General features: G+C 36.8%; 5 protein-coding genes and 1 long non-coding RNA gene across 8 annotated transcripts; 2 read left to right on the top strand and 4 right to left on the bottom strand.

Annotated features, from left to right (window-relative positions):
- Positions 1-3,600: 3,600 nt before the first annotated feature.
- Positions 3,601-4,937, bottom strand: LOC104702241 (protein LURP-one-related 15). Of its 2 annotated transcripts, none has more exons than XM_010418065.2 (3): positions 4,396-4,937; positions 4,051-4,278; positions 3,601-3,822 (listed from the first exon to the last, which is right to left on the bottom strand). In XM_010418065.2, the coding sequence occupies exons 1-3, from the start codon at positions 4,672-4,674 to the stop codon at positions 3,697-3,699; spliced, it is 633 nt and encodes a 210-aa protein (XP_010416367.1). In that variant the 5' UTR covers positions 4,675-4,937; the 3' UTR covers positions 3,601-3,696. The 2 variants fall into 2 exon arrangements, with proteins under 2 accessions (XP_010416367.1, XP_010416368.1); XM_010418066.3 differs by having other exon boundaries at positions 3,964-4,278; positions 4,396-4,925.
- An 858-nt stretch (positions 4,938-5,795) lies between these two features.
- LOC104702243 (pathogenesis-related protein 5) lies at positions 5,796-6,977 on the top strand. The gene is made up of 2 exons (XM_010418067.3): positions 5,796-5,982; positions 6,102-6,977. The coding sequence occupies exons 1-2, from the start codon at positions 5,931-5,933 to the stop codon at positions 6,788-6,790; spliced, it is 741 nt and encodes a 246-aa protein (XP_010416369.1). The 5' UTR covers positions 5,796-5,930; the 3' UTR covers positions 6,791-6,977.
- Positions 6,978-7,017: 40 nt separating this feature from the next.
- LOC104702244 (uncharacterized) lies at positions 7,018-9,621 on the bottom strand. 2 transcript variants are annotated; one of them, XM_010418068.2, is made up of 6 exons: positions 9,057-9,621; positions 8,145-8,277; positions 7,782-7,921; positions 7,633-7,695; positions 7,475-7,543; positions 7,018-7,396 (listed from the first exon to the last, which is right to left on the bottom strand). In XM_010418068.2, exons 1-6 carry the CDS (start codon positions 9,297-9,299, stop codon positions 7,292-7,294), a joined length of 753 nt encoding a protein of 250 aa, XP_010416370.1. In that variant the 5' UTR covers positions 9,300-9,621; the 3' UTR covers positions 7,018-7,291. The 2 variants fall into 2 exon arrangements, with proteins under 2 accessions (XP_010416370.1, XP_087313155.1); XM_087457029.1 differs by having other exon boundaries at positions 7,633-7,692; positions 9,057-9,586.
- Positions 9,622-12,134: 2,513 nt separating this feature from the next.
- On the top strand, positions 12,135-14,327 carry LOC104702245 (protein BRASSINAZOLE-RESISTANT 1). The gene is made up of 2 exons (XM_010418070.3): positions 12,135-12,885; positions 13,213-14,327. The coding sequence occupies exons 1-2, from the start codon at positions 12,613-12,615 to the stop codon at positions 13,948-13,950; spliced, it is 1,011 nt and encodes a 336-aa protein (XP_010416372.1). The 5' UTR covers positions 12,135-12,612; the 3' UTR covers positions 13,951-14,327.
- On the bottom strand, positions 14,294-16,551 carry LOC104702246 (uncharacterized). The gene is made up of 4 exons (XM_010418071.3): positions 15,915-16,551; positions 15,117-15,258; positions 14,896-15,037; positions 14,294-14,808 (listed from the first exon to the last, which is right to left on the bottom strand). The coding sequence occupies exons 1-4, from the start codon at positions 16,303-16,305 to the stop codon at positions 14,494-14,496; spliced, it is 990 nt and encodes a 329-aa protein (XP_010416373.2). The 5' UTR covers positions 16,306-16,551; the 3' UTR covers positions 14,294-14,493.
- Positions 16,552-18,824: 2,273 nt separating this feature from the next.
- LOC147941704 (uncharacterized) lies at positions 18,825-19,894 on the bottom strand. The gene is made up of 2 exons (XR_015562763.1): positions 19,766-19,894; positions 18,825-19,130 (listed from the first exon to the last, which is right to left on the bottom strand). It is a non-coding gene; the product is annotated as an uncharacterized LOC147941704 (long non-coding RNA).
- Between the last annotated feature and the right edge of the window lie 3,992 nt (positions 19,895-23,886).

Here is a 23,886-nt window from a genome sequence, read left to right on the forward strand (position 1 = left end):
CCTCCTTCACAATGTCCAAAATGTACTTACGCTGAGATAAGAAGATACCATCGAGACCACGGGCTACCTCGATGCCCAAGAAATATTTGAGCTTGCCCAAATCTTTCATTTTAAAACACTTGTGGAGATACTCCTTGAGGCGATTAATAGCAGATAGATCATTGCCAACAACAACAAAATCGTCCACGTAAACTAGGATGTGAAGAATGAGACCATCTTGGACAAAAGAGAACAAGGAATAGTCTTGATAGCATTGTTTGTAGCCAAACTGCTTTAGAGTAGAGGAGAGCTTCTCAAACCAACAGCGTGGAGCCTGACGAAGACCATACAAAGACTTGCGTAAACGACACACTTTGGTAGGATTAGAGGTTTGAAAACCAGGCGGCAACCGCATGTAAACTTCCTCTTTGAGGCCACCATGCAAAAATGCGTTGTGAACATCTAGTTGATGAACCTCCCAATCCTTAGCAGCAGCCACACCCAAGAGATAACGGACAGTAGTCATTTTGGCAACCGGAGCAAAAGTGTCCTTAAAGTCGATGCCTTCCTTCTGGCGATTGCCCAAGGCAACTAGACGAGCCTTGTGTCGCTCCAAAGTACCATCCGAGTTAAATTTTAACTTATAGACCCACTTACAACTGATAGCGGTCTTGCCAGGAGGTAAATCCGTGATATCCCAAGTGTGATTAGCTTCAAGTGCTTCGATTTCAAGTCGCATAGCATCACACCACTCCTTAATGAGAATAGCGTCTTTGAAGTGTTTAGGCTCTGGAATATCAAGAATGGCGGCCATAAACACAATATGGTTTGCAGTAAAGCCTGTATCAGTTAAACACTGTGTAATAGGAAAAAGGACCTTACCAGAAACCGTAGATGAAGACGGAGAAGGAAGCGGAGAGTGAGCTTGAGAGTGAGAAGATTGTAAATTTTTGGTAACAAAATCTTTAAGCAGAACAGAGGGTTTTTTTTGATGGTGTCCCTTGCCTAGCAATTCCGGTAAACCAGGAGAAGTCGATATTCTATCAACAGAAGAGGAATCAGCCGACGAAAGTGGTGATGGTGTTGGAGATTATGTCAGACGAGGAGACATTGGCGGAGTGGCTAACGATGGAGACTCAATCGCCGGTGTATCAACAGGAGCAATCTCAGGAGTGGAAGTATCAGCGAAAACAACCGGTGGAGATGAGATGGTCACGGGTGGTGGAAGCCAATCATCATCAGCCGAGAAACTAGAAAGACTAGGTACGGGGTTCATAACAACCTCGGTCCTGAGAAATGGAAAAACATTTTCTTGAAACTGAACATCCTGCCTGATCAAAAACTGTTCCTTCTCAATATCAAAGAGACGCCATCCTTTCTTGCCGAAAGGGTAACCAACAAAAATACACTTGCGGCTGCATGGACCAAACTTATCTTTATCTCTAGTGCGATGGTGAGCGTAACACAAACAACCAAACGTGCATAGCATATCGTAGGCAGGATGTGTACGAAACAAATTTTTGTAAGGAGATTTACCGTTCAAAACCGGTGTAGGAGTTCGATTAATCAAATGAGTAGCTGTAAGTATACTTTCACCCTAAAACTTAACGGGAAGATGACTATGGAATAGACAAGCACGAGCGACATTGAGGATGTGGCGATGCTTGCGTTCCACCCGACCGTTCTGTTGTGGTGTATCAACACAACTTGTCTGATGCACAATGCCATTATCCTGAAAGAAGGACGTAAGACACATAAATTTGGTACCATTGTCACTCTGAATTGCTTTTACTTGTTTCCCAAATTGTTTCTCAGTCATGACACAAAAGTTACGAAGCAAGCGAGAAACTTACGACTTTTCGGACATGAGAAATGTCCACACCGATCGAGAGAAATCATCGACAATAGTAAGAAAATACACAGCACCACAAGTGGAAGGAATGTGGTAAGGACCCCAGACATCGTAATGGACAAGAGAGAAACAATCTAATGTTTTATTAGAACTATCATGAAAAACTTCGCGAGTTTGTTTGGCACAGAAGCAAGTATCACAACTTTTGATATCATTAATACTAGTAGTATAAGAATCACACTCTGGTAAAGAAAACAAAACACTTGCAGAAGGGTGTCCTAGTCTACGATGCCACAAAGCTCCATTAGATGCAATATCCTTGGTAACTCTGTTAACTTGCACAGCAAGAATCCTGGTAAAATAATACACTCCCTCACGCTCCTCACCGCTCCCAATCAAAGTCCTCGTAAAACGGTTCTGGAGAAAAAACAAAGCGTCAGTAAAGATGGAAATACAATCGGTGTGTTTCAAGAGCTTGGAGACAGAGATGAGAGTGCAATCAAAATCGGGCACAAACAACACATCCGAAAGTATGTATTTGTCATTCAAGGCTAAAGAGCCACATTTAGTGGCACGAGAGCCGCGACCATCGGGGAACTTAACCGCAGACGGTATAATGTCGACAACATCAGTCAATAACGAGCAGTCACCAGTCATGTGGTGAAAGGCTCCGGTATCAATAATAACATCAGTAGTATGAGTGTTACCCGACAGTTTTTCAGAGGCGGTGTGCGGTCGTTGAATTTGAAGAAGGCTGATTAGTTGAGCAATCTGATCATCTGTGCCAGTTCCGGAGATGTTGTTGAGACGAACACTGTTGACTCGACCTCGCGCCGGATGACCACCACGTTGAACAGGTAGAGAGGAAGACTCACGAGACGATGAGTCTTTAGTCTCGGGAGAAGGACGACCCATACGATTGTCAGTATACCAATCCGGATAGCCATTGATAAAAAACATTCAGACTTCTCATGGCCTTGTCGACGACAATGAATGCAGTGAAGGGTGGAGCGGTCACGAAAACGAGAGGAGACAACGGCGGCTTGAGGAGATTCTGACTTGACTTGAAACCCAACAGCTTCAGGTTTGGTAGTATCTTTTAGACGGGCAACATTCAGATTTTGTTCTTCACGAACAACACGCGCATAGGCTTGGTTGAGTGAAGGTAAGGGATCACAATCCGAAATTGCAGAACGAATATTGCTGAATCGAGGCAGATCGAGACCAAATAAGAATTGATGAACTCGATCATCTTCGCGTTCTTTGGCAATATCAGGAGCTGCTTCACACCTACACGCACGAAAAGTTTTGTAGTTTTGCAGTTCTTCCCACAACTTTGTCAACCGACCGTAATACTCTAAAACAGAGTGTAACAAGAATAACAAGAAGAAAACACAGTTGTAGGCAAATAACAAGAAGAAAACACAGTTTACCTAGATCTTATACCGCTGATCACACATCACGGTACATCCAGTACTTTTCCGTGAATAGATACAACATGTAGAAATTGATTTGATGCTATTAAGGATGGATGGATTACAAAAGTGCATGTGCCTACAACGACTCCGTTGGCGGATGTATTAAAAAGCATTGGGCAAGGGTCGATTGAATACGTTGATATCCAAGTTGGGCGTTCTCAACATTCACACACCAATTTGAAAGGAGGTATTGGGGGCAATTATTAGTTAGTGGGCTACGTATTGTCTGCTGGGCCAGACCGAGTCATGACTTACTTGGTCGACAAGTTTTGGTTGTCTTACAAAAATAGCTTTACAAACGTTAACTTACTTGTCGGAAACGTATAGAAATATAGAATTGGTTGTCTTACAAGAATAGCTTTCCAAACGTATTTATTCACAAGAATTTTATTTAACTTCTACAAGAATGACAATGAGAGAGGCAATGAAGGCATAATCAACGTTTGGATAAACAGTGACGGAGAAATTGTCCTTTCCCAAGAAAACGCTTTGCACCGTGTGCTTCTCGTGCATCTGCCATTCAAAACCATACCATTTTTATTCCATCATAAATAAGTGTTTTTATTTATGAAGTCAAAAATAATAAAATATATTATTAAATGTATTATATAAAAACTTAATCCGATATTTTTTAAAAAAATATATGATATAAACCTGTCCATGTAAAATACCGTCTTTCTAGGAAGAACAAAGTGAGATGCATGGGAATTTGATGGAAGGAAGGAAAGAGAGTTTGTTTACTTGGGCAACAATGGTGTCAGATTCGCCGGCATAGACAACACAAGAACGCTCGTGCCAAGTCCCTTTGACTCTGAAATCACATCTCTTCTCCTCTGTGTTGTGAGCTAAAAACACATCAAGTTTGGCCTTAAGCTGAAGCATATGCGATCTTTTCACCGTGTATAGCAGATCACCCGGCTCGGTACTCCCTCCTCTAAACACTTGCCACCTGTCATGCATGCTCACCATCTGCAATGATGATAGTATTAATAAACCATTAAACCAAGCCTATCCTAGCTGTATAATTACATATCAAGTTATATAATGTACGTTAAATCTGTTTTTTTTTTTTAAATTAATTTGTACCTTCCCTTTTAAAGTCATGACCTTAGCTCCAGAAGCATCCAGCAAGATCCTCTTGTCGTGAAGAGCAAACAACGGGTCCTTCACCTCGAACAACAGATTTCCGTGCACATTCGTTATCACGAAGTTACCGTCCGTTATCTTCATCAGCTTCCGTACGATCGCCAGATCTATAATTTGCGGAGAGCAGTACCTTGGATCTACTATCACTCCGGCTTGTGGAGGCAAAGGAACCGAAGAGCCACCGCCTTGAGGGTAAGCGTACACATAGGGCTGCTGCATTCTTTTCTTTCTTCTCCAAAATGGATAATACTACACTCTCTCTATTTTGCTTTGCTTTGAAATGTCTTTTTTTTTTTTTTTTTTGGTGAAGCTATAGGTTTAAGGTTCTTACAATTTATAGAAAAAATATCTGGAGCGAATATGTTGACTTTTAAAAAACATAAGTCTGCGGGCATAAACCTCGTAGTTAATCTTGTATATATTTTTCTTTCTTTCGAAAATGTCGAAAATGTTCCAAAATAAATAAAATTTTGTGTGGTTATGACGTGAAGATAAGCTCAAGGTTCTTATAGTTCCAAGATTTCCTTGAAGAATTGTCAAATATGTTTTTAGCACGGTTCTTAGAAAGGGAAATAGATCGATATATCATGGTCACATATATAGATCAAAACCTTGTGGACGATGTAACTCTGAGTTAAGAGAAAAAATAGAACTCTGGTTAGTAAACATTGAGTCATGAACGAAAGGGTCCTTAATTAATTCATGATGTACAAGTTCAAAGAAATCCATCGTCACCTCAGTTACGTATTAATAAAGGCATAGAGTATTTTCTGCTACATGTAGACGACAGTTGAGTCAATTTATGAACAAGAGATTGTCTGTTTAAGTCAGTCTACTCATCACCTCTTATCTTTCAAAGTCTCCCTCAATACAAGTGTTTCTGAGCTAGCCCATTTTCATGAATATACAACAAATTTTACACTTTCACAGCAAACCAAATGACCAATCTCATGATATCATTCTAGTGAAGCTACCGGAAAAAAAAGAAAAAAAAAAGTACATGAAAATTTACAAAAAAAAAAAAAAAAAAAAAAAAAAAAGCAATACGAGTTATGGAATCAATCATGGAAGACCGTTTCTACTTGCGCGGGATAATTGTTTTTTTTTCTGTAACGGAACCTCACACGAACGTGTGATAATGGTACACGTGCGGTCTCTTCACGTCTCTTTGATTTTTTGTTTGTTCCAAGTTAAAAAAATTGAACATGCTCTTTCACCACTACTGTCATGAATCCGTAATTATTTATGACCCACGATATTTTTCTTTTACCCGTCAAAATTAATGAAAGAACTATAGTAATTTGACGCAATAAAAACCCATTAATGCAAATAACTTCACAAAGCCAAAGGTCATGGGCTAACAAAACCAAAGCACTTATAAATAGAGGAACGGTGCGAGTAACTGACATTCACAATCATCATCATTCACCCGCACATAGATTCACAAAAGACAAAACTCGACTCTTAAACCAAAAATGGCGAATTACTCAAGTATTCAGATTCTCTTCTTGGTCTTCTTCATCACTAGTAAGACCAAACAAACAAACACTCTCTGTTTTTACAACACAATTCGATTTTGTGTTTTTTTTTTTTTTGTCTCTTCGGATTTAATAGTTTTTGTTTGTTTGTGTGTTTTGAAATCGCAGGCGCCATTGCTGTTTCCGCCACCGTCTTCACACTACAGAACAGTTGTCCCTACACCGTCTGGCCGGGGATTCTCTCCGGCAACGACAACACCCTCGGCGACGGCGGTTTTCCCTTGACTCCAGGCGCTTCCGTACAGCTCACGGCTCCTGCTGGATGGTCAGGACGCTTCTGGGCTCGTACCGGCTGCAACTTCGACGCCTCAGGCCACGGTAACTGCGTCACCGGAGACTGCGGCGGCGTTCTTAAATGTAACGGCGGCGGAGTTCCTCCGGTCACTCTGGCTGAGTTCACACTCGTTGGCGATGGCGGCAAGGATTTCTACGACGTGAGCCTCGTCGACGGTTACAATGTCGAGATGGGGATTAAACCACAAGGAGGCTCCGGTGATTGTCATTACGCCGGCTGCGTCGCCGACGTCAATGCGGTTTGCCCTAACGAGCTTCGGATCATGGATCCGCATACCGGAATCATCGCGGCGTGTAAAAGTGCTTGTGCGGCGTTTAATTCTGAGGAGTTCTGTTGCACCGGTGCTCACGCGACGCCGCAAACTTGTTCTCCGACGCATTACTCGGCCATGTTTAAAAGCGCTTGCCCTGGCGCTTACAGTTACGCCTATGACGACGCCACCAGTACCTTCACTTGTTCGGGATCTAACTACTTGATCTCTTTCTGCCCCACCCGGTCTTAACCCGGTTTAGATTTGGGTTCTCACGTTTCTTTTGCTTATTATTATGTACGAAAAAAATTAGTACTTTGATTCATATTCTTCCATTTTAAAGATTTTTCTAGTATTCAGTTGTTACATTCACCTCATTTGCATTGTTACTTTGATTTGTATCTCTTTTGAATTTTATATATGGTATAGGTTTTTTGCATTACCTATACACATTCATATCGAACCTAAACAAAGATGGATGCTTAATTAGAGATCCTTTGATTCCTGTCATTGGTTCTTGATAGACTTTACTTACATGGAGCAGAGCAATGACAACTAAGGGGTTCTTTTGATTCCTGTCATTGGTTCTTGATGAACTTACTTACATGGAGAGAGCAATGATAACTAGTGTTAACCCACCCAATAGACAGAGTTAAAACTACTATACTTAAAACTTTTAAGAGCCACGGAATGGTTAAAACATGTGACCCGCGCTAGCCTTTGACAGACTTTGTTAGCCTATAGCTGATGCAGTTAAAGATCATTGTTTCTGCGTTCTTTTGGTTTCGACCTGCTAGCCTTCTTCATTCCTGTTGCTGTCTGAACGAATCCCACAATTACCTGAAGCTCATCCATTTGCTGTAAACCAGAAAAATGTTTCAGCCTTGTCAAAAATCAGAAGAGAAATTCATAAATATCACCACAGCTTTATGTTACCTGAGACATGAAGTGTCTCTGAACAATGTCAATTAGTTGCTCCCTTGTTGGATTAGGAAGAGCATCCACCTTCACAAAATGAGAACAATCTCACGTGTAGTCAAAAAAACAAAAACTCTTTTCCTACTGGTAACATAAGATTTTATTTATAAACTCACAAGGTTAAAATGTCGCCAGTATCTCAATAATGCAGGCGTATCCAATTTGGTAAAATCAACCTTCTGCGCAGAAGCCATATTCCCAAATCAGTAAACCAAAAACATTTAAATGAAAAACCCCACTAGGTAGAAGAAGTCCGAGGAATTACCATGTTCCCACGAGGTGTTAAACTCGAGTTTTTTGAGTGTGAGTCACAAGATACGGCCCTGAAGATTGCCTTTTGAGATAACCGCGATGATCTGTGTCCTCTCTGCTTCGACTTATGAGGCTTCAAAGTCTCCTCAGTTGCTGCAAAAGACAGCAGAAGATGATAAGAGTTAAGAACCAATTCAAAAGCTAAAACCTTTATAGAATGCTAGAAAACAAAACAGAGCAAAGCTCCAAAAGACAAAAAAAAACTGGAAATTGTTAAAACTAAGACATTCGTATCAGAAGAAAATTGTCAACAACATGCCACATTTATTGAAGAGTTTCGGATCATTCATTGACAGAGACAAGGAACCAAACTTACTCATATCAGAAGGATTGTTCCACTGTGTATTATGCTCGACTTCAAGATCATTGTCTACTTCGTTCCCTGTAGGATGTTCAAGAACACTAAGCGCATTCCTCTGCAACTTCACTTCAATCCCATTAGTCAAAACCTGAAAATCAAAAGCGAGAGAGGACTAGATTTTTAAAAAATTTGCACTTGGTAAAACAAGTAAAGTTTGGGACTTTTTGAGAAATGGGAATGCTAAGGGAGACAAGAACTGGTGGAACTTGATATCGAAATTAGTAAATTATTAGATGCGTTGGGCAATGAGGAAATTGTTACAAGATACTGATTTCATTATAAAACTAGAGAAAAGGTGAAATTAGTAATGATCAAAAGAAGAAAACAAAAAGATCAGAGACACTAAATTTTATAATTAAAAGAAAAAAACTAGCAGCCTAATGAGACGGAGAACATCAATCTAATAAAAGTTAACATCAAAACACAAAGGAAGAAAAATTCGGCAGAGGATGAAAATGACACATCTGAAAAAGAAAGAACAATAACCCTAAAATCTATTAGTTTATATCATAACTAGTGACAAGTAAAACAAATCTAAAAGCCAGCTTGAACAAAGATGAAAAGGGATAAGAAGGATTCTTCAAGAAAAAAAAAACAAATTGATTGAGAAAAGTAAATTAAAGTTAGAAAATAAATATAAAAAAGTGCAGATCGTTATGATGCAATTTATCAAATTAAAGTTATGACCTTTTTAGCACAATCAATCCCATCGGTATGAAAAAATTGCTTCTTTTTTTTTTCATCAAACTACGATTGATTTGTTGCATTACTAAGCTAATGACTCGAGCTGGGTTTTGGATTTATATATCAGACAAAGATGAAAATAAGACAAAACCAAGGTAGGGAAAAGCTAAAATTTATGCTGACCAGCCAATGCCAACCACCGAGTCCGACGGCTTTTTTAACAACGCCTTGAAGACCGACGAGGACAGATTTGGTACGGTTGTTTCCGGTGACGACAACTTTGGTATGACGTGGTAAGACAGATAGTTCCTCTTCGCTACTGCAATCGCCGAAGCAACTCTGTAGCTGAGAGAATCCACCTCCTCCATTGAGGATGCTGCTTGAGTTGTTGTTGTTGTTGTTGTTGTTCTGTGCAGCTTCCAGCATTTGTGTTTTTTTTTTCTCTTTACCTCTCTATTATAGATAAGACAAAAAAAAAAATCGAGTGTTCACGATCTCCGAAAGACAAGTTCGTGCATTTTTCTTTTGGGGAGATGAGATAAGAGAGAAATCGAGCTAGGAAATTAGGGTTTTATTTTATTTAATTTGGTCTGATGAAGAAAAGAGCAAAGAGACAGAGTAAGAGTGAGAGAAGAAAGAGGAAAAAAGCAGAGTATAGTACGATGAGTAAGAGAGAGAGAGAGATGATGATACAGAGAGGAGAGGAGGGAAGTGAAGGGACGATAGCGACCGCCTTCCTAGCTTAACCAATAATAAATCGCCACGTGTGGTTTTGTACTGCCACCATTTTGCTCTGTGGAAATTGAGCGGTTTTTTTTTATTATCTTTCATGGATAGGTACCAAAAAAATCTTTTTCACTTTTACAAATATTTTTTTTGATACTTTCTTTACCCTCTCTAATAGTTTAAAATCTATGAGGTGAAAGATCAAAATTTTGTAATCTATTCACAATGAGTGAATTAATCCGAAGATTAAAAAAAAAAGGTTTATTTTCCTTGTTAAAAGTAATAGGTACACACGTCTATATATATAACCAACTTTATACAATGAAATGGGAGCAAAACAAAAAAAACAATGGATTGAGCGAGTACCCTTTGGTTAAAAGAAAACATTTTGGGTACTAATTTTGTATTGGAATCTGAGTTTTGTTGCTTTTTCACAGGGTTTTAAATAGGTTAAGTAGTATAAAAAAGGAAAAACGAGGGCCATACTTGTTAAATTTTTTGTGTTATGTATACACGCGATCGACGTGAATCCTGAATTGGTTGACTGTTTTTTAATTCAAAAATAATTAAAAAGTCAGGAGTAATGGGGTCCGTGCATTCAAGTAAATTACAGTGACACCCCTTTACTCTCGCATGTTATTTTGAATTTGAAATCACACATACACACACACGCGGACTCTCTACTTCATTCATTGTATAAGACATACTAACAATTAACATGTTTGTAAACTTTGATCTTTGAAGGTATATAAACATAAAAAATAATGATTATGAGTTTAGACGGTTATAAAAGTTTGAAGAAAAGAGTTGTTAGCTAGGTGTAACATGGAAGTAATCCAAAAAGTAAAACATATTTCAGATAAAAGTCTTTATTTTTGGCCTAAAAGCTAAATTGCTGTTTTCAGGCAATTGGTGTTTACACAAATTACACTAAATAATAATCTGTAATGTAAACGTCACCCACATATATTTGTTAGTGTTTTATCCAAATTTTTAGCAACGCCTCCTTCATTTGATATAAAGGACGTACTATAATGCTTCTTATTTGTAATTTTGTTTTATTTCTGTATGACAATTAGTTTGTGCATGTTTTCATTGGGATATCTTTTTTTATTTATATAAGTATATTTTGATGATTAGCAACCTACTGTATTGTGTTTTCTTTTTTTATATACACTACTATTTTGTATCTTTGGGCGTTTCAATTTTTAGTAGATTTTGATGACTAACTACTTCACGGCTAAACACATATAGTTCTAATGTGTCATGGATATGTACAAAAGTAAAACAATGATATAGACAAATTTAGCACATCATGTGCCTATTGTAACTAGCTAGTCCGAAACCAGAAAAAAAAAAAGTAAACCCTTAATCATATTTCTCTGAATGCTGGTTTTAAATTATTAAATAGTAATTACGATTATTGTCGTCAACTAAGCAACAAAGTCGTTGTAGTATAGTGGTAAGTATTCCCGCCTGTCATCCGGATGAACCGGGTTCGATCCCTGGCAACGGTGTTCTTTTTTTCCATAAATTATTTGAAACCCTCTGATTGACTCCAAATGTTGCCAAGAGATTATATAAAACGGAGATTTCTGAATTATGATAAACGTCATAATCTAAAGATATTATAAATACTGTAAATGAATTTATTACATATCTATACTAGTACTAGCAGTCTAGCGATGTACCCTCTTAAGTTAGTCACACTCATACTTCTTCTCCTTTTTTTTTTTTTTTTTGGTTTTTCTGAACTTTATTACGACATAAAACAGTTGACATTTCAAGATTAAAGTCACAGTTTATATACATATATTAGATATAGGTAAAAGTAGTAGCTTATACGAAGTATATATGTTTTTGACTACTTATAATTTTGATTTAACATTTGTAAAGTGTAATCTCGATTTGCATTCGTTGTAAGATCAGTCAAATATAATATGCCGCCGGGCCTAGCTGTGGGACAAACCCCTTTTTCAATGAACTATACATTTGTGTAGTTACTAGTTATAAATGATGGTATAAAACAACTAATAAAATCATTCTAAATATAATGATGGACTCAGCAATTAACTTTATAAAAACTTTAGCAAATTTCAAGTTGTGGACTATACAAGTAATCTGGATACTATATCAAAAGCTTCAAATAAACTTATGCATAAAAACATATACACTAGTAAATACTAAATACGACCCAAATTATAAATTACGAAGAAGAGGGTTAAGAAAGTAAAATGTATGGGTAATTTACATACAACTAACGAAGACAAAAATGGTCAAAATTCGTTCGTATGCTAAGAAATTCTCTATTTAATTAAAGACATCATTATGTTTCATCTTATAATATGATTGATTATATCTACTCTATTTATATGATAAAAAAAAAAAAAAAAAAAAAAAAAAAAAAAAAAAAAGAGAGAACCAATCAAATGGTGTGTCACACAAGTAAGGGACCCACACTAAAGAATCGGGTCCCACACTGTCTCCTCTTTTCTTCTTCTCTGTATTATTTGGTCATTACTCTCTTTTTGTAACACACACCCAACCAACGGAAAAAAAAAAACAATAATAACGTACTGCTACGACAACGATACACACACGCTACTGTCTTATTTATCTTCTACACCTAATCACACACATCCCTATATACACCTTACTCAATCTCACCCTTCAAACACCACGTTGTTACACGTGGACGATTGATATAATAATAACAGTAATTCTTTAATGTGTACCTTCGAACACACACACACAGACGAGTCAACTTTTTTTTTTAACATCAAAGTAAAAAAAAAAGAAAGAAAGAAAGAGAGAGAGAGAGCGAGAGGGAGAGAGATTCTTCTTCGATTCCAGCGAAGGGGAAAAGCGTATTCCTCGTGAGCACTAACTTCTCACTCCTCCTCTCTTCTTCTTCTTCAGTCTGTGTTCACACAAATCTTCAGTTCTTCACCTACCCCATCCAAAGCTCTCTCTCGGAGATTTCGAGGTGTGGCGGTGGTGGTTTTTTTTTCCGATGACGTCTGACGGTGCTACGTCGACATCAGCAGCAGCTGCGGCTGCGGCGGCTGCAGCAGCAGCAGCGAGGAGGAAACCGTCGTGGAGAGAGAGGGAGAATAATCGGAGGAGAGAGAGACGGAGAAGAGCTGTAGCTGCTAAGATATACACTGGTCTTAGAGCTCAAGGCGATTATAATTTGCCTAAACATTGTGATAATAATGAGGTCCTTAAGGCTCTTTGTTCTGAAGCTGGTTGGGTTGTTGAAGAAGACGGTACTACTTATCGCAAGGTTATTTTACTTTTTTTTTTTTCAGATCTGAGCCTTATTGTTTATTAACGTTATTGTTGTTTGAATCTGAATTCGTCGATTTTGATTTGTGTTTAATCGGGTTTGAATCTGAGAATATCTATGATTCCTGGAAAATTACATTTTAGTTACCTTGTCAAATCAAAGCATATGTTTATACATGGATCTAGGGTTATCTTTCTAATTTTAGATTGATGTGTCTCTGATGATCCAAATCTTGAGCTATTATTAGTATGCGAAGGTCTTCATCTGTATCTATGATACTTGATCCATTCTGATTGGTTATTGTTGTTTTGGTTGGAGCAACAGGGATGCAAGCCTTTACCTGGTGAGATAGCTGGTACTTCATCACGAGCTACTCCTTACTCATCTCAGAACCATAGCCCTCTTTCATCAGCTTTTCAAAGTCCAATCCCGTCTTACCAAGTCAGCCCTTCTTCCTCATCTTTCCCTAGTCCCTCTCGTGGTGAGCCAAATTCCACCTACTTCCCCTTCCTCAGAAACGGTGGCATTCCTTCCTCTCTACCTTCCCTCAGAATCTCAAACAGTTGTCCCGTTACCCCACCTATCTCGTCTCCAACTTCCAAGAATCCTAAACCGTTGCCCAACTGGGACTCTATTGCTCAGCAGTCCATGGCTATTGCTAAACAATCCATGGCGTCTTTTAACTATCCTTTCTATGCGGTTTCTGCACCTGCTAGTCCGACGCATCGCCAGTTTCATACCCCGGCTACTATACCTGAATGTGATGAGTCTGACTCTTCCACTGTTGATTCTGGTCATTGGATAAGCTTTCAGAAGTTTGCTCAACAGCAACAGCAGCCTATGTTCTCTGCCTCTATGGTCCCAACTTCTCCTACTTTCAATCTTGTGAAACCCGCTCCTCCGCAGATGTTTCCAAATGCTGCTGCGTTCCAAGAGATTGGTCAAAGCTCTGAATTTAAATTTGAGAATAGCCAAGTTAAGCCGTGGGAAGGAGAGAGGATACATGATGTTGGTATGGAGGATCTTGAGCTTACACTTGGAAATGGCAAGGCTCGTGGTTGACAATATGAACAAACTAGGCAAAATACTCATATTGTTTCTTCTTCCAGGTATTTGGATCTTTATGGGAATCTCATATGTTCCTCACTTACTATCCAAATATGCTGCTCACAGCCTTCTCCATGGAAGAAGCATTGGAGTGTTAGAGTGGTTTGTTTTGTTCAAATCATGAATTTGGTTTCAAAAGCATTATTTGTAGATAAAATATCTTAATATATGTATGATTCTGTCCCCTTACAAATGTCACATGAATTAGTGGCTTGAACCTGTTTTGTGTCCTGTCAAATTGCTTAGTCTCATGTCTCAAGTCCATGCATCAAAGATCCAAACTTTGCAGAACATATGCTTTTACAAAATGTTAAATTCCTTATTCTCTGCAATCAATCTTTTTGTCAAACACTAACACATCATCAAATAACTAGTTAGACAAAGCTAGCTAGAAGAAAAGCACAATCAATTAACGGAGCTAGCTACAAATGCTACATTCCATAATGAATACAAACTCTGGTCACTCATCTTTTTAATAATCCATTCCCCTGTTGCTGATCAAACAAGCCGTGGAGAATGCAGTATGGTGTCCATCTCAAGGCTTTTCAGTTCATTCTCAGTCTCAACATCACATTCTTGGTATCTGAAACAAGCTGTGAGATGATCATTCACAATGCCAGAGGCCTGCAAGAAGGAATAGATAACAGTAGGACCAACGCAGCGAAACCCTCTCTGCATCATATCTTTACTAATGTACTCTGCCTTTGGCGACTTAACCGGCACTTGACGACCATAACGATAGCCATTTCTTAGTGGCTTGTGGTTCACAAATCTCCAACAATAATTGCTGAATGATCCATATTCTTGCTTGACCTGTTTTCAATTTACAACCAAAGCTGATTCAAATAAGTTTTCAACACATAATATTCACAATTTCTTATCAAAGCACACAGCACTGACCTTAAGAACTGACTTTGCGTTCTCTACAATTGCTCGCAGCTTCTGCTCGGATAAAATTAGACACCCGTTTACTCTAAGAGACGTCAACCTCTTCTCTGTGAATTGTGATATAGCTGAAGGATCAAACTCTTCAAAGAGCTTCCTGCAAAACGAAACAAAAACCTTTTACTAATACACCAAATTAAAACACAAAATAGTCAAATTCACTGGCCTAAGTTTACCTAAAGTCCTCTCTTTTGTGAAGGATTGAAGGCCAGCTAAACTCAGCCAATGCTTGTGTGAACACAAGTAGCTCGAAGAGTTTCTTGTCGTCACGAACTGGAACACCCCATTCCTTGTCATGGAACAACACGTAGATCGGGTCTGTTCATCAAGCACCATTATTAATAATTAACCGAAAAAACGTATATAGTAGGAGTAGTATCAATCAATCTTCAACGAAAAAAAAGAAAGATTTTTGTCCTTATAGGCTTATACAGTATGTCTCAACTACAAGACCAAGTTTTTGCTGGGTGCAATAAATATGTTGTTGACATGTATGAAAACTGATTGTCACCTTTATAATCTTTTAACACATATTAAAAAAAAAAATGTTACTACATTTCGTAAACCATAAAAAAAGCCAATTATTCACATGGCTTCTTCATTTGTGAAGTCGATAGAGATATTTTTTAGAGGCCAAAAACGAAATAAATTGGGTAAGTATCTTTTAATTCCTTTGCAGATTCATTAAATGTGCGACAAGGACAACAAAGTCTCTCTCTACATTGATATAATGTTACAACATTTTTTATTTCTAACATTAAAACCAAAAAGAACATTTTATTTCCAACATTAAAACAAAAAAAAAATCATTTTATTCCATCTTCTTTTAAAACATGATCTCCTCGTTATTCACGAAATTCAACATTTTATAAATTAAAATAAATAGTAGAAAAAACCGTAAAATTTAAATTAAAGTTAAAATGAGGCAAAGAGGGAAAACATAAAAAATAAAGTGGTCAGAGAGAGAGAGAAACCTGAATTAGGTGTGATCCAGTGGCATCTCTTGACCGGTCCCGGAAGTTTAGGAGAATTGTCCTCAACAACGGCAACGGCGACGACATCATTGAGCTTCGTAGTTACTACTCCGTTCCGTTTCGACGGCGTTATGATTTTCCTAGAGTTCGTCGTCTTCACCGTTGAACGTTCCGAGGATGAAGTGGAAGAAGACGAATCATCAGTCGAAGCTGAGAAACTCGAGTCCGGCTTCTTCTTCTTCGCCGCCGGAGATTTCGTCACTCGTTGTTGTGGCTTCTTTGTAATCTCTGTGTTCGTAACCTTGAATCTGTTCCCGGTTGAACAGAGGATAGCTCGAGACTCAACAACCATTGGTTTAACCGGAGAACGAAGATTTGAGACTACAGACATCTCGTAAGAAGCTTTGAAGGGGTAGGAAGATGGAATTTGAAGGTAATGTGGGGGTAAAATCGGAAAGTGAGATGAAGATCAGACTCAGAGAGAGAGAGAGAGAGATGGAACAGAGTATGAATGAGAGAGCTTATTATTATTTGGAGAGGTTTTAAAAAGAAACAAAGAAGAAACGGTAACAAATTAAAAAAGAAAGGTAAACCGGTTATAGCCGGTGAATATTGCTTACGTGTTCGGTTAATTTATGCTTTTGGTTTCAGAAAAGGACACCGTTACTAATGGTGTTATTACATGTATATGTCGTGAAAATTACGCTTTTGTCTCATTAGTTCAGCATAAAAGTTTGCCGTCTGCATTTTCTAACTTACTACTGTATGGTTATTATTAATTGAATTCAATAGACCAAAGTCCTAATGCTTTTATGACTTTGAACCATATATACAATAAAAATGTAACGAAACAATGACTACATTATTTACTTTTAAAAAAATTTTAAAATTAGAGGGTTTTAAACTCTAAGACTATCTCCAATGTATATTTTTATTTTTTTCTCTAAATTAGAGCAATTAAAAAATAGAGCATTGTTTTCCTCTAATGTATTATTCTATTTTTAACTCTAAAATAGAATTAGTATAAAAAAATAGAGGTGAAAATAGAATTATTTTATATATAGAACAATCCTATCATTTTCTCTATTTTAGAATATAATATAGAGTAGAATTGAAGCATTGCTTTATAATAGAAATTTGACTCAAAATAAACTGGAGTTGGAGATGCCGAATGTTTTTGGAGAATGCACCAAAAGTCTTCAATTCCGCATGCTTTTATGACTTTGACACATATACACAGATACAGTAAAATTAATGAAACAACTGTTACATTATTTTACTCCCGACCTCGAAGTTAACTGCTTCAGTAGCTCGTGCCCTCAATCACACAGCTTTTGGCTTCTCGAAGAGGGGGAAGTACAATGATTGTCAATGAACCAATTTTATTTGACCCCCACTTCCTTTATGTTATTTTAATGCTCTTTACAGAAAAAAAATTACTCAAGAACTGGAATTAGAAAATACAGGACAACCCAGAATTTTACCAATTACTAGTATAATAATTCCATTCTAGTCCAAATTTTTGATTAATACAATACAATATGAAGTTAATTGTTCTAGTTCAAAAAACAAATTTTAGCGATAAGTGTAATGACCCATATTCATATCACACTTATATCTACGTATGGTAAACTTTGTTACTTGTGTGACGGCAAAGAAACCTCATATGATTAATGGAGGGTAGATAGATAATTTAGAGTTGGGCAGAGAGTCAGAGTCTAAATTTGGTGAAGTGTGTATGTGGTGTTGTGACTTGTGAATGAAGGGTATAATGGGGAATACAAACAAAAGCTTTAAGTAGAAGTTAAAAAAGTAGCTTACCGTTAACTAAAAAAAAAAAAAAGAATCGTAAAAGCCAACACAACACCAACTCCACCACAACCTCACCGTTGCCTTTTTTCTTCTTCTTCTAACGGCTAACTACTAAATCCTTTTTAATGGGCTTATTAGCCCAATTAATTATATGGCCTTAAACTATTACTCCTCCGTACGTACTTAACCTTCTTTAAAAGCCTTTTATGATATAACAGATTAGATAGATCGAGTCTCAAGAGTCTCAACCAACAAACAAAATTTTGCTGTAAATTAAAAACCTGTGACAACTTCTGCATTCTGCAAACATCTTTTGATTCAGAGAACCGTATCTTGTACTGTACATAGCCTTCGTGTAAAAACTAAAAGACTAAAGATTTGTTGTCTTCCTTTGAAACCGGTCCAAGAGTGTGTTGAAGTGGTCCCATGCTTCCTAAATGATTGAATCAAACCAAACCAAAAAAAAAGGACTTCAATAAGATTTAATGATCCTGCAAGGTTTTATGTAATTGTCATAAAACATTAGTTATAGTAACAACAACGTGTAATTAACTCGAAAAGTTTCTCAGCCATGTATTTTTGGTTTGTAGAGGCACCCCCTTTTGTTTTAGTTTGTACTTTGTATGGATGAAGGATTAATAGTTAATAATACTGCCCTCTGGTACGATTTTCTAACCGTGTTTCCTTCGATCATATTCATTAGAGTAACCGGCCACCACCCGCTCCCGGGCCGGACCAAAGAATCTGTGAATTGAAACTTCCGAATTCATTACGTTAGGGCCCATTAAAAAAAGCCCGTTATAGATAGAGTACCTTTCAACCCTACCTAGTCCCTCTATATATATAATAATAGATAAGGATCCGCCCAACAGTGAGGTTTTAAAATGTTATAAATAATATTAAATTTAATAAAAAATATTAAAATTTGTTATACATTTTTTATAAATTTTTTCCCCTATAATGCACTCATTTATATCAATGTACATTTTTTGATATATGTTACCATTAGAAGTAGATTTTTTTTATATTTAACTAAATATATTGTATGTTACAAATATATTCTTTACCACCACCTAGAAAAATATATATATAAACAAATTAAGCCAACTATTACGTCTATTTATTTTCACTTTTGCATAGTTTATTTAATCACTAAAATTGTTGGTTCAAGAAACTTCTCGAATTAAAAATATATTATATAGTATACTAATCAATGATGTATCATCACAATAGTGTATGACCAACCATTGAGAGAACCTCAGCTATGCCCTCCTCCCTTATGGAGAGAATCTTGTGTCCAACCTCCTCCACCATGAAGAGAATCTTGGCTCCACCTTCCTCACTTGTAGAGATAACCTTGCATGCGTTCAACCTCCTCCACCATTGAGAGAACCTTTGCCCATCCTTCCTCATGTGTGGAGAGAACATATTCACATATTTTAGCTATTTCAAAGTGGCATGCTACGACAACCAATGAAACTAAAAACTTTTTTCCAACGTCACAAAATCTTTTGATAGTAACTAATGTTAAATTTTCCAATATATTCGTGGAAGTGTCTTTGACACATCATGATTTACCCTTTGTCTCCGAGCTCCTATAGATATATCAAAAACGATTTATATTTTTCCAATCTATCTATCTATGTTTGTTGTAAACTTGTGTTTGATTAGCTTATTTTATCCTTACTCTTTATCTCCCTTTAGGATTGAATGAATTACAACATTTATGTTTGCATAAAAGTCTATGACCAACCAATAAAGGTTGAGAAATTAGAAGAAAATTAATTTGACATAGAAATAATAGAAAATTGTAATCACAGTAATATATGAATCTCAAATCAAAGATAAAAATATAAATTAAATAAAAAAATCTAAAAATCCTACAATAAAATTTAAAATACAGTATTAGAAAGAGTATATGCAATATATTAATCTTACATTTTTTTTTGGTCAATATATTAATCTTACCTATTCCAAACTGAAAAAAAAAAAGATAAAGTAGGAGAAATTTTTGGTTTTAAAAAATAAGCAAAATTTACCTTCCCATTAAAGAAATTTTACCAATAGAATAAAGTTTAAATCAATGTTTTTGAATAAATTATTTTGTTAGATGAAAAATATGAGAAGATCTATGTTTATATAGAAGTGAGTATTTAAATTTTTTAGATTTAGTAATTAATTGTATATTTTTCTTAATCTCTTTTCTATTTTTTTGTTGAATTAATAACTTAAAATTAAAAATAAGTAAATAATGTTAGAATTTTGCATTTTTTGAAATATATAATCTCCTTATAATTAATTTTCAAAAAACTGTTTAAAAAAATTATAATTATCTTTTTACATTATTAATATTTTTTAAACAATTTTTTGTTTTTTTCATAATCTCAAATCCCTCCTATTAAATATTAACTTTTACACATCTCAAAATCCTGTTAATTGCTAATTTTCAAAACCAATCTTTATATAATAAGAATATTGTTAATTTTTTTTTTTTTTTGTCATAATCTCAAATCCCTTCTATTAAATATTAACTTTTACACATGTAAAAATTTCAAATTAATAACTTGACACGTGTCAAAATCCTGTTAATAACTAACTTTCAAACGCATCTTTATATAATAAGAATATTGTTTAAACAATTTTTTGTTTTTTTGTCATAATCTCAAATCCCTCCTATTAAATATTAACTTTTACACATCTCAAAATCTCATATTAATAACTTGACACATATCAAAATACTGTTAATGACTAACTTTCAAAACCCAATTTTATATAATAAGATATATAATCTCAATAAGAGATATATAATCTCCTTATAATTATTTACAAAAAAAAATTTAAATTTTTGTTGATAATTATCTTTTTACATTATTATTGTTTAAAACAAAATATTTTATTTTTGTTGTAATCTCAGATCCCTCCTATTAAATAATAACTTTTACACATGTCAAAATCTCATATTGATTTAAACTTGACACATGTCAAAATCTGGTTAATATGGCTAACTTTCAAAATCCAACTTTATATAATAAGATATATATACACTCCACAACCCCCCAAATTTGAAATATCTCTCATTCGATTACGAAACCCTAATCGATTTCGAGATCCAAACCCAACATCTCTTTCATAAATATTACGTGAGATTTCTCTACATCAACCGCTCAACATGGACGACGGGAGGGAGCATACCAACATTGTGGAGTTTTATCCGCTTCGTTTTGAAAAACGTTCTCATCCTTCACTAAACGAACACGACGGCTTGTGTTATATAAAGATTGATGGCACCCACTTCACTAGAACCGTCTGTGAAGAACTGTGTCCAAAACGACAAAGCTTTGCAAAAAGGATTATTGGGACCAAGGCCCAACACTCTTCCTAAGCCCACATCTACTCAACGGATACCTGCAAAACACGACAAAAAACGAAAGAAGACGTCACCTGCAAATTGTACGGCATTGCCAACCAAGAACCAATTTGCCGTCCTTGAACCATGTGATGATAGTGACGCCACGTAACAATGATTGGAAGAACCTAGAACCTAGGTTAAGACTCTAATATCCCTTGTATCCTTATGTATAAAAGGAACAAGATATTGTATCAAAACTCATCGATTGAATAATAATAGAATCATTCTTTCTTCTCTCTGTTTCTCTGTTTATTTCTTCATGGTATCAGAGCCTTGGACAGAACCATGGAACCCTACTCTTCTCCTTCTCTTCACATCTCCAACTGTGTTACAATAAAGCTCACTGAGCAAAACTACATCATTTGGAAGTCACAGTTTGAGTCTTTTCTGCGCACTCAAGGTCTTTTAGGCTTTGCCAATGGAGCTACCAAACCTCCAGATGAGAAGATTCCCATCCGCAACAACAACAATGACAAAGTTGAAGATATACTCAACCCAGATTTTGAGAGCTGGTCCAGATATGATCAGGTGGTTAAAGCATGGTTGCTCGGCTGCATGACAGAGAACGTTCTACGTCTGGTGGTAGGTTCTGCAACTGCTCAAGAGGTATGGGACACACTAATCTCTCACTTTAACCGCACATCATCCTCTAGGTTATTTGAGCTACAAAGGCATCTTCAAAATGCTGAAAAACTAGAGAAAAGCATGTCAGATTATCTTAGGAGAATCAAAGATATTTGTGACCAGCTAGCTTCAATAGGTGATCCAGTTAGTGAGAAAATGAAGATTTTTGCAGCCTTGAGAGGTTTAAGTCGTGAATATGAACCTATTATCACTGTTATTGAGGATTCAATGGATCGTCTGCCAGCACCCACTTATGATAATGTGATCTCTCGCCTTACTGGTTACGATGATAGACTTCAAGGATACTCTGTTTCAACCGATGTTTCACCACACCTTGCTCTCAACACCACAAGAACCTCAGGTTTTCGTGGCGGTCGCGGTAACAGAAGCAGAGGCAGAGGGTCATTCTCCACTCGTGGTCGTGGCTTTCATCAACAGTTCTCGTCCGTCATCCCAACCAGAACTTCCGGCAACGCAAATGAGAAACCAGTCTGTCAGATTTGCAGTAAAAGGGGTCATAATGCTTTTGAGTGCTGGTATAGGTTCGATGAGGAATATCAACAACCTGCTCCACCTGCAATTAGTGCTTCCGCCTTCTCAGCCTTACACATCACATATGTCATTGAGGACAACAGCTGGTACCCTGATTCAGCAGCTACAGCACACATTACAAGCTCCACTCATCGCCTGCAACAGTCTCAACCATACCATGGTAGTGATGTGGTAATGGCAAGTGATGGAAACTACCTTCCAATCACTCATGTTGGTTCGGCAAATCTCCCTTCAACATCAGGTAATATTCCTCTCAAAGATGTGTTGGTTTGCCCTGAAATAGCAAATTCATTACTGTCAATGTCCAAATTAACTAAAGATTACCCATGTGCTGTCACATTTGATGATATTGATGTTGTTATTAAGGACAAAGCAACTCTCAAAGTTCTGACAATGGGAAAGGAAAATAATGGACTGTACAAGCTGGATGATCCGAAATTTCAGGTGCTTTACTCTACAAGACAAATCAAGACAAGTGATGAAGTTTGGCATCAGAGATTAGGACATCCTAATCAACAAGTTCTTCAGCTCCTATCTGCAAATAAGGCAATTCAAGTCAATAAAAGTACCAGCAAGGTGTGTGAACCATGTCAGCTTGGAAAGAGTTCAAGATTGCCATTTAGTTCTTCTTCATTTATTGCTTCAAGGCCCTTAGAGAGAGTGCATTGTGATCTCTGGGGTCCTTCTCATGTTTTCTCTATTCAAGGATTCAGGTTTTATGCAATGTTTATTGACAATTTTTCAAGATATTGTTGGTTTTATCCCTTAAAGAGAAAATCTGATTTTTACTCTATCTTCCTCAAGTATCAGTGTCTGGTTGAAAATTTGTTGCAGACCAAAATTGGTACTTTTCAGTCAGATGGTGGTGGAGAGTTTATAAGTCAAAGATTACTAACTCACCTGCAAGATGCTGGCATTCAACACTTCATCTCTTGTCCTCATACACCTCAACAAAATGGCATTGCTGAGAGGAAACATAGACATTTAACTGAAATGGCTCTCACCTTGATGTTTCAAAGTACTACTCCACAAAGCTATTGGGTGGAAGCCTTCTTCACATCAAATTTTCTATCCAATCTTTTGCCTCACAGCTCTCTTACTGGTAATATCAGTCCGTATGGAGCACTCTTTGGCAAAGCACAAGAATACTCTGCCTTGAGAATCTTTGGTTGTGCATGCTTTCCCACTCTAAGGTCGTATGCTCAAACTAAGTTTGACCCTAGGACTCTCAAGTGTGTCTTCCTAGGCTACAATGAAAAATTTAAAGGATATCGTTGCTTATATCCCCCCACTGGACGCGTCTATCTCATCCGTCACGTAATCTTTGATGAATCAAGCTTTCCCTTTGCAAACTTATACGTCCATCTGCAAAACTCAGCACCTACTCCTTTATATACAGCTTGGCTCAAGAGGTTTCTGATAAACTCAGATCCCTGTGCTCAAGTGGTATCTCCTGCACATGCTTCTGTACCTGAAATCAACAATCAGCTAAACGTTTCTCCTTTTCCAGCTTCTACTGCTTCATCTGTTTCAGTCAATGACAATGAGGTCACATCAACAGTGGCTCCTGTTGAA

Source organism: Camelina sativa, chromosome 7 (genome assembly GCF_030686135.1).
Source record: "Camelina sativa cultivar CO46 ecotype springtype chromosome 7, ASM3068613v1".
Lineage (NCBI taxonomy): Eukaryota > Viridiplantae > Streptophyta > Magnoliopsida > Brassicales > Brassicaceae > Camelina > Camelina sativa.

Bases quoted from the DNA above. Each gene is read 5' to 3' on its own strand.
- LOC104702244 (XM_010418068.2), bottom strand. From the start codon at position 9,299: ATGCTGGAAGCTGCACAGAACAACAACAACAACAACAACAACTCAAGC. The intron at 8,278-9,056 runs GTCAGCATAAAT...TTTGATTTTCAG, and splicing joins TCGGTGGTTGGCATTGGCTG to GTTTTGACTAATGGGATTGA. The intron at 7,696-7,781 runs GTAATTCCTCGG...GCTTCTGCGCAG, and splicing joins TAACACCTCGTGGGAACATG to AAGGTTGATTTTACCAAATT.
- LOC104702243 (XM_010418067.3), top strand. From the start codon at position 5,931: ATGGCGAATTACTCAAGTATTCAGATTCTCTTCTTGGTCTTCTTCATC. The intron at 5,983-6,101 runs GTAAGACCAAAC...TTGAAATCGCAG, and splicing joins CTTGGTCTTCTTCATCACTA to GCGCCATTGCTGTTTCCGCC.
- LOC104702241 (XM_010418065.2), bottom strand. From the start codon at position 4,674: ATGCAGCAGCCCTATGTGTACGCTTACCCTCAAGGCGGTGGCTCTTCG. The intron at 4,279-4,395 runs GTACAAATTAAT...TCATCATTGCAG, and splicing joins TCATGACTTTAAAAGGGAAG to ATGGTGAGCATGCATGACAG. The intron at 3,823-4,050 runs GTAAACAAACTC...TTTGAATGGCAG, and splicing joins CTGACACCATTGTTGCCCAA to ATGCACGAGAAGCACACGGT.
- LOC104702246 (XM_010418071.3), bottom strand. From the start codon at position 16,305: ATGTCTGTAGTCTCAAATCTTCGTTCTCCGGTTAAACCAATGGTTGTT. The intron at 15,259-15,914 runs GTTTCTCTCTCT...CTTGATGAACAG, and splicing joins CTGGATCACACCTAATTCAG to ACCCGATCTACGTGTTGTTC. The intron at 15,038-15,116 runs GTAAACTTAGGC...TTCGTTTTGCAG, and splicing joins CACAAAAGAGAGGACTTTAG to GAAGCTCTTTGAAGAGTTTG.
- LOC104702245 (XM_010418070.3), top strand. From the start codon at position 12,613: ATGACGTCTGACGGTGCTACGTCGACATCAGCAGCAGCTGCGGCTGCG. The intron at 12,886-13,212 runs GTTATTTTACTT...TTGGAGCAACAG, and splicing joins ACGGTACTACTTATCGCAAG to GGATGCAAGCCTTTACCTGG.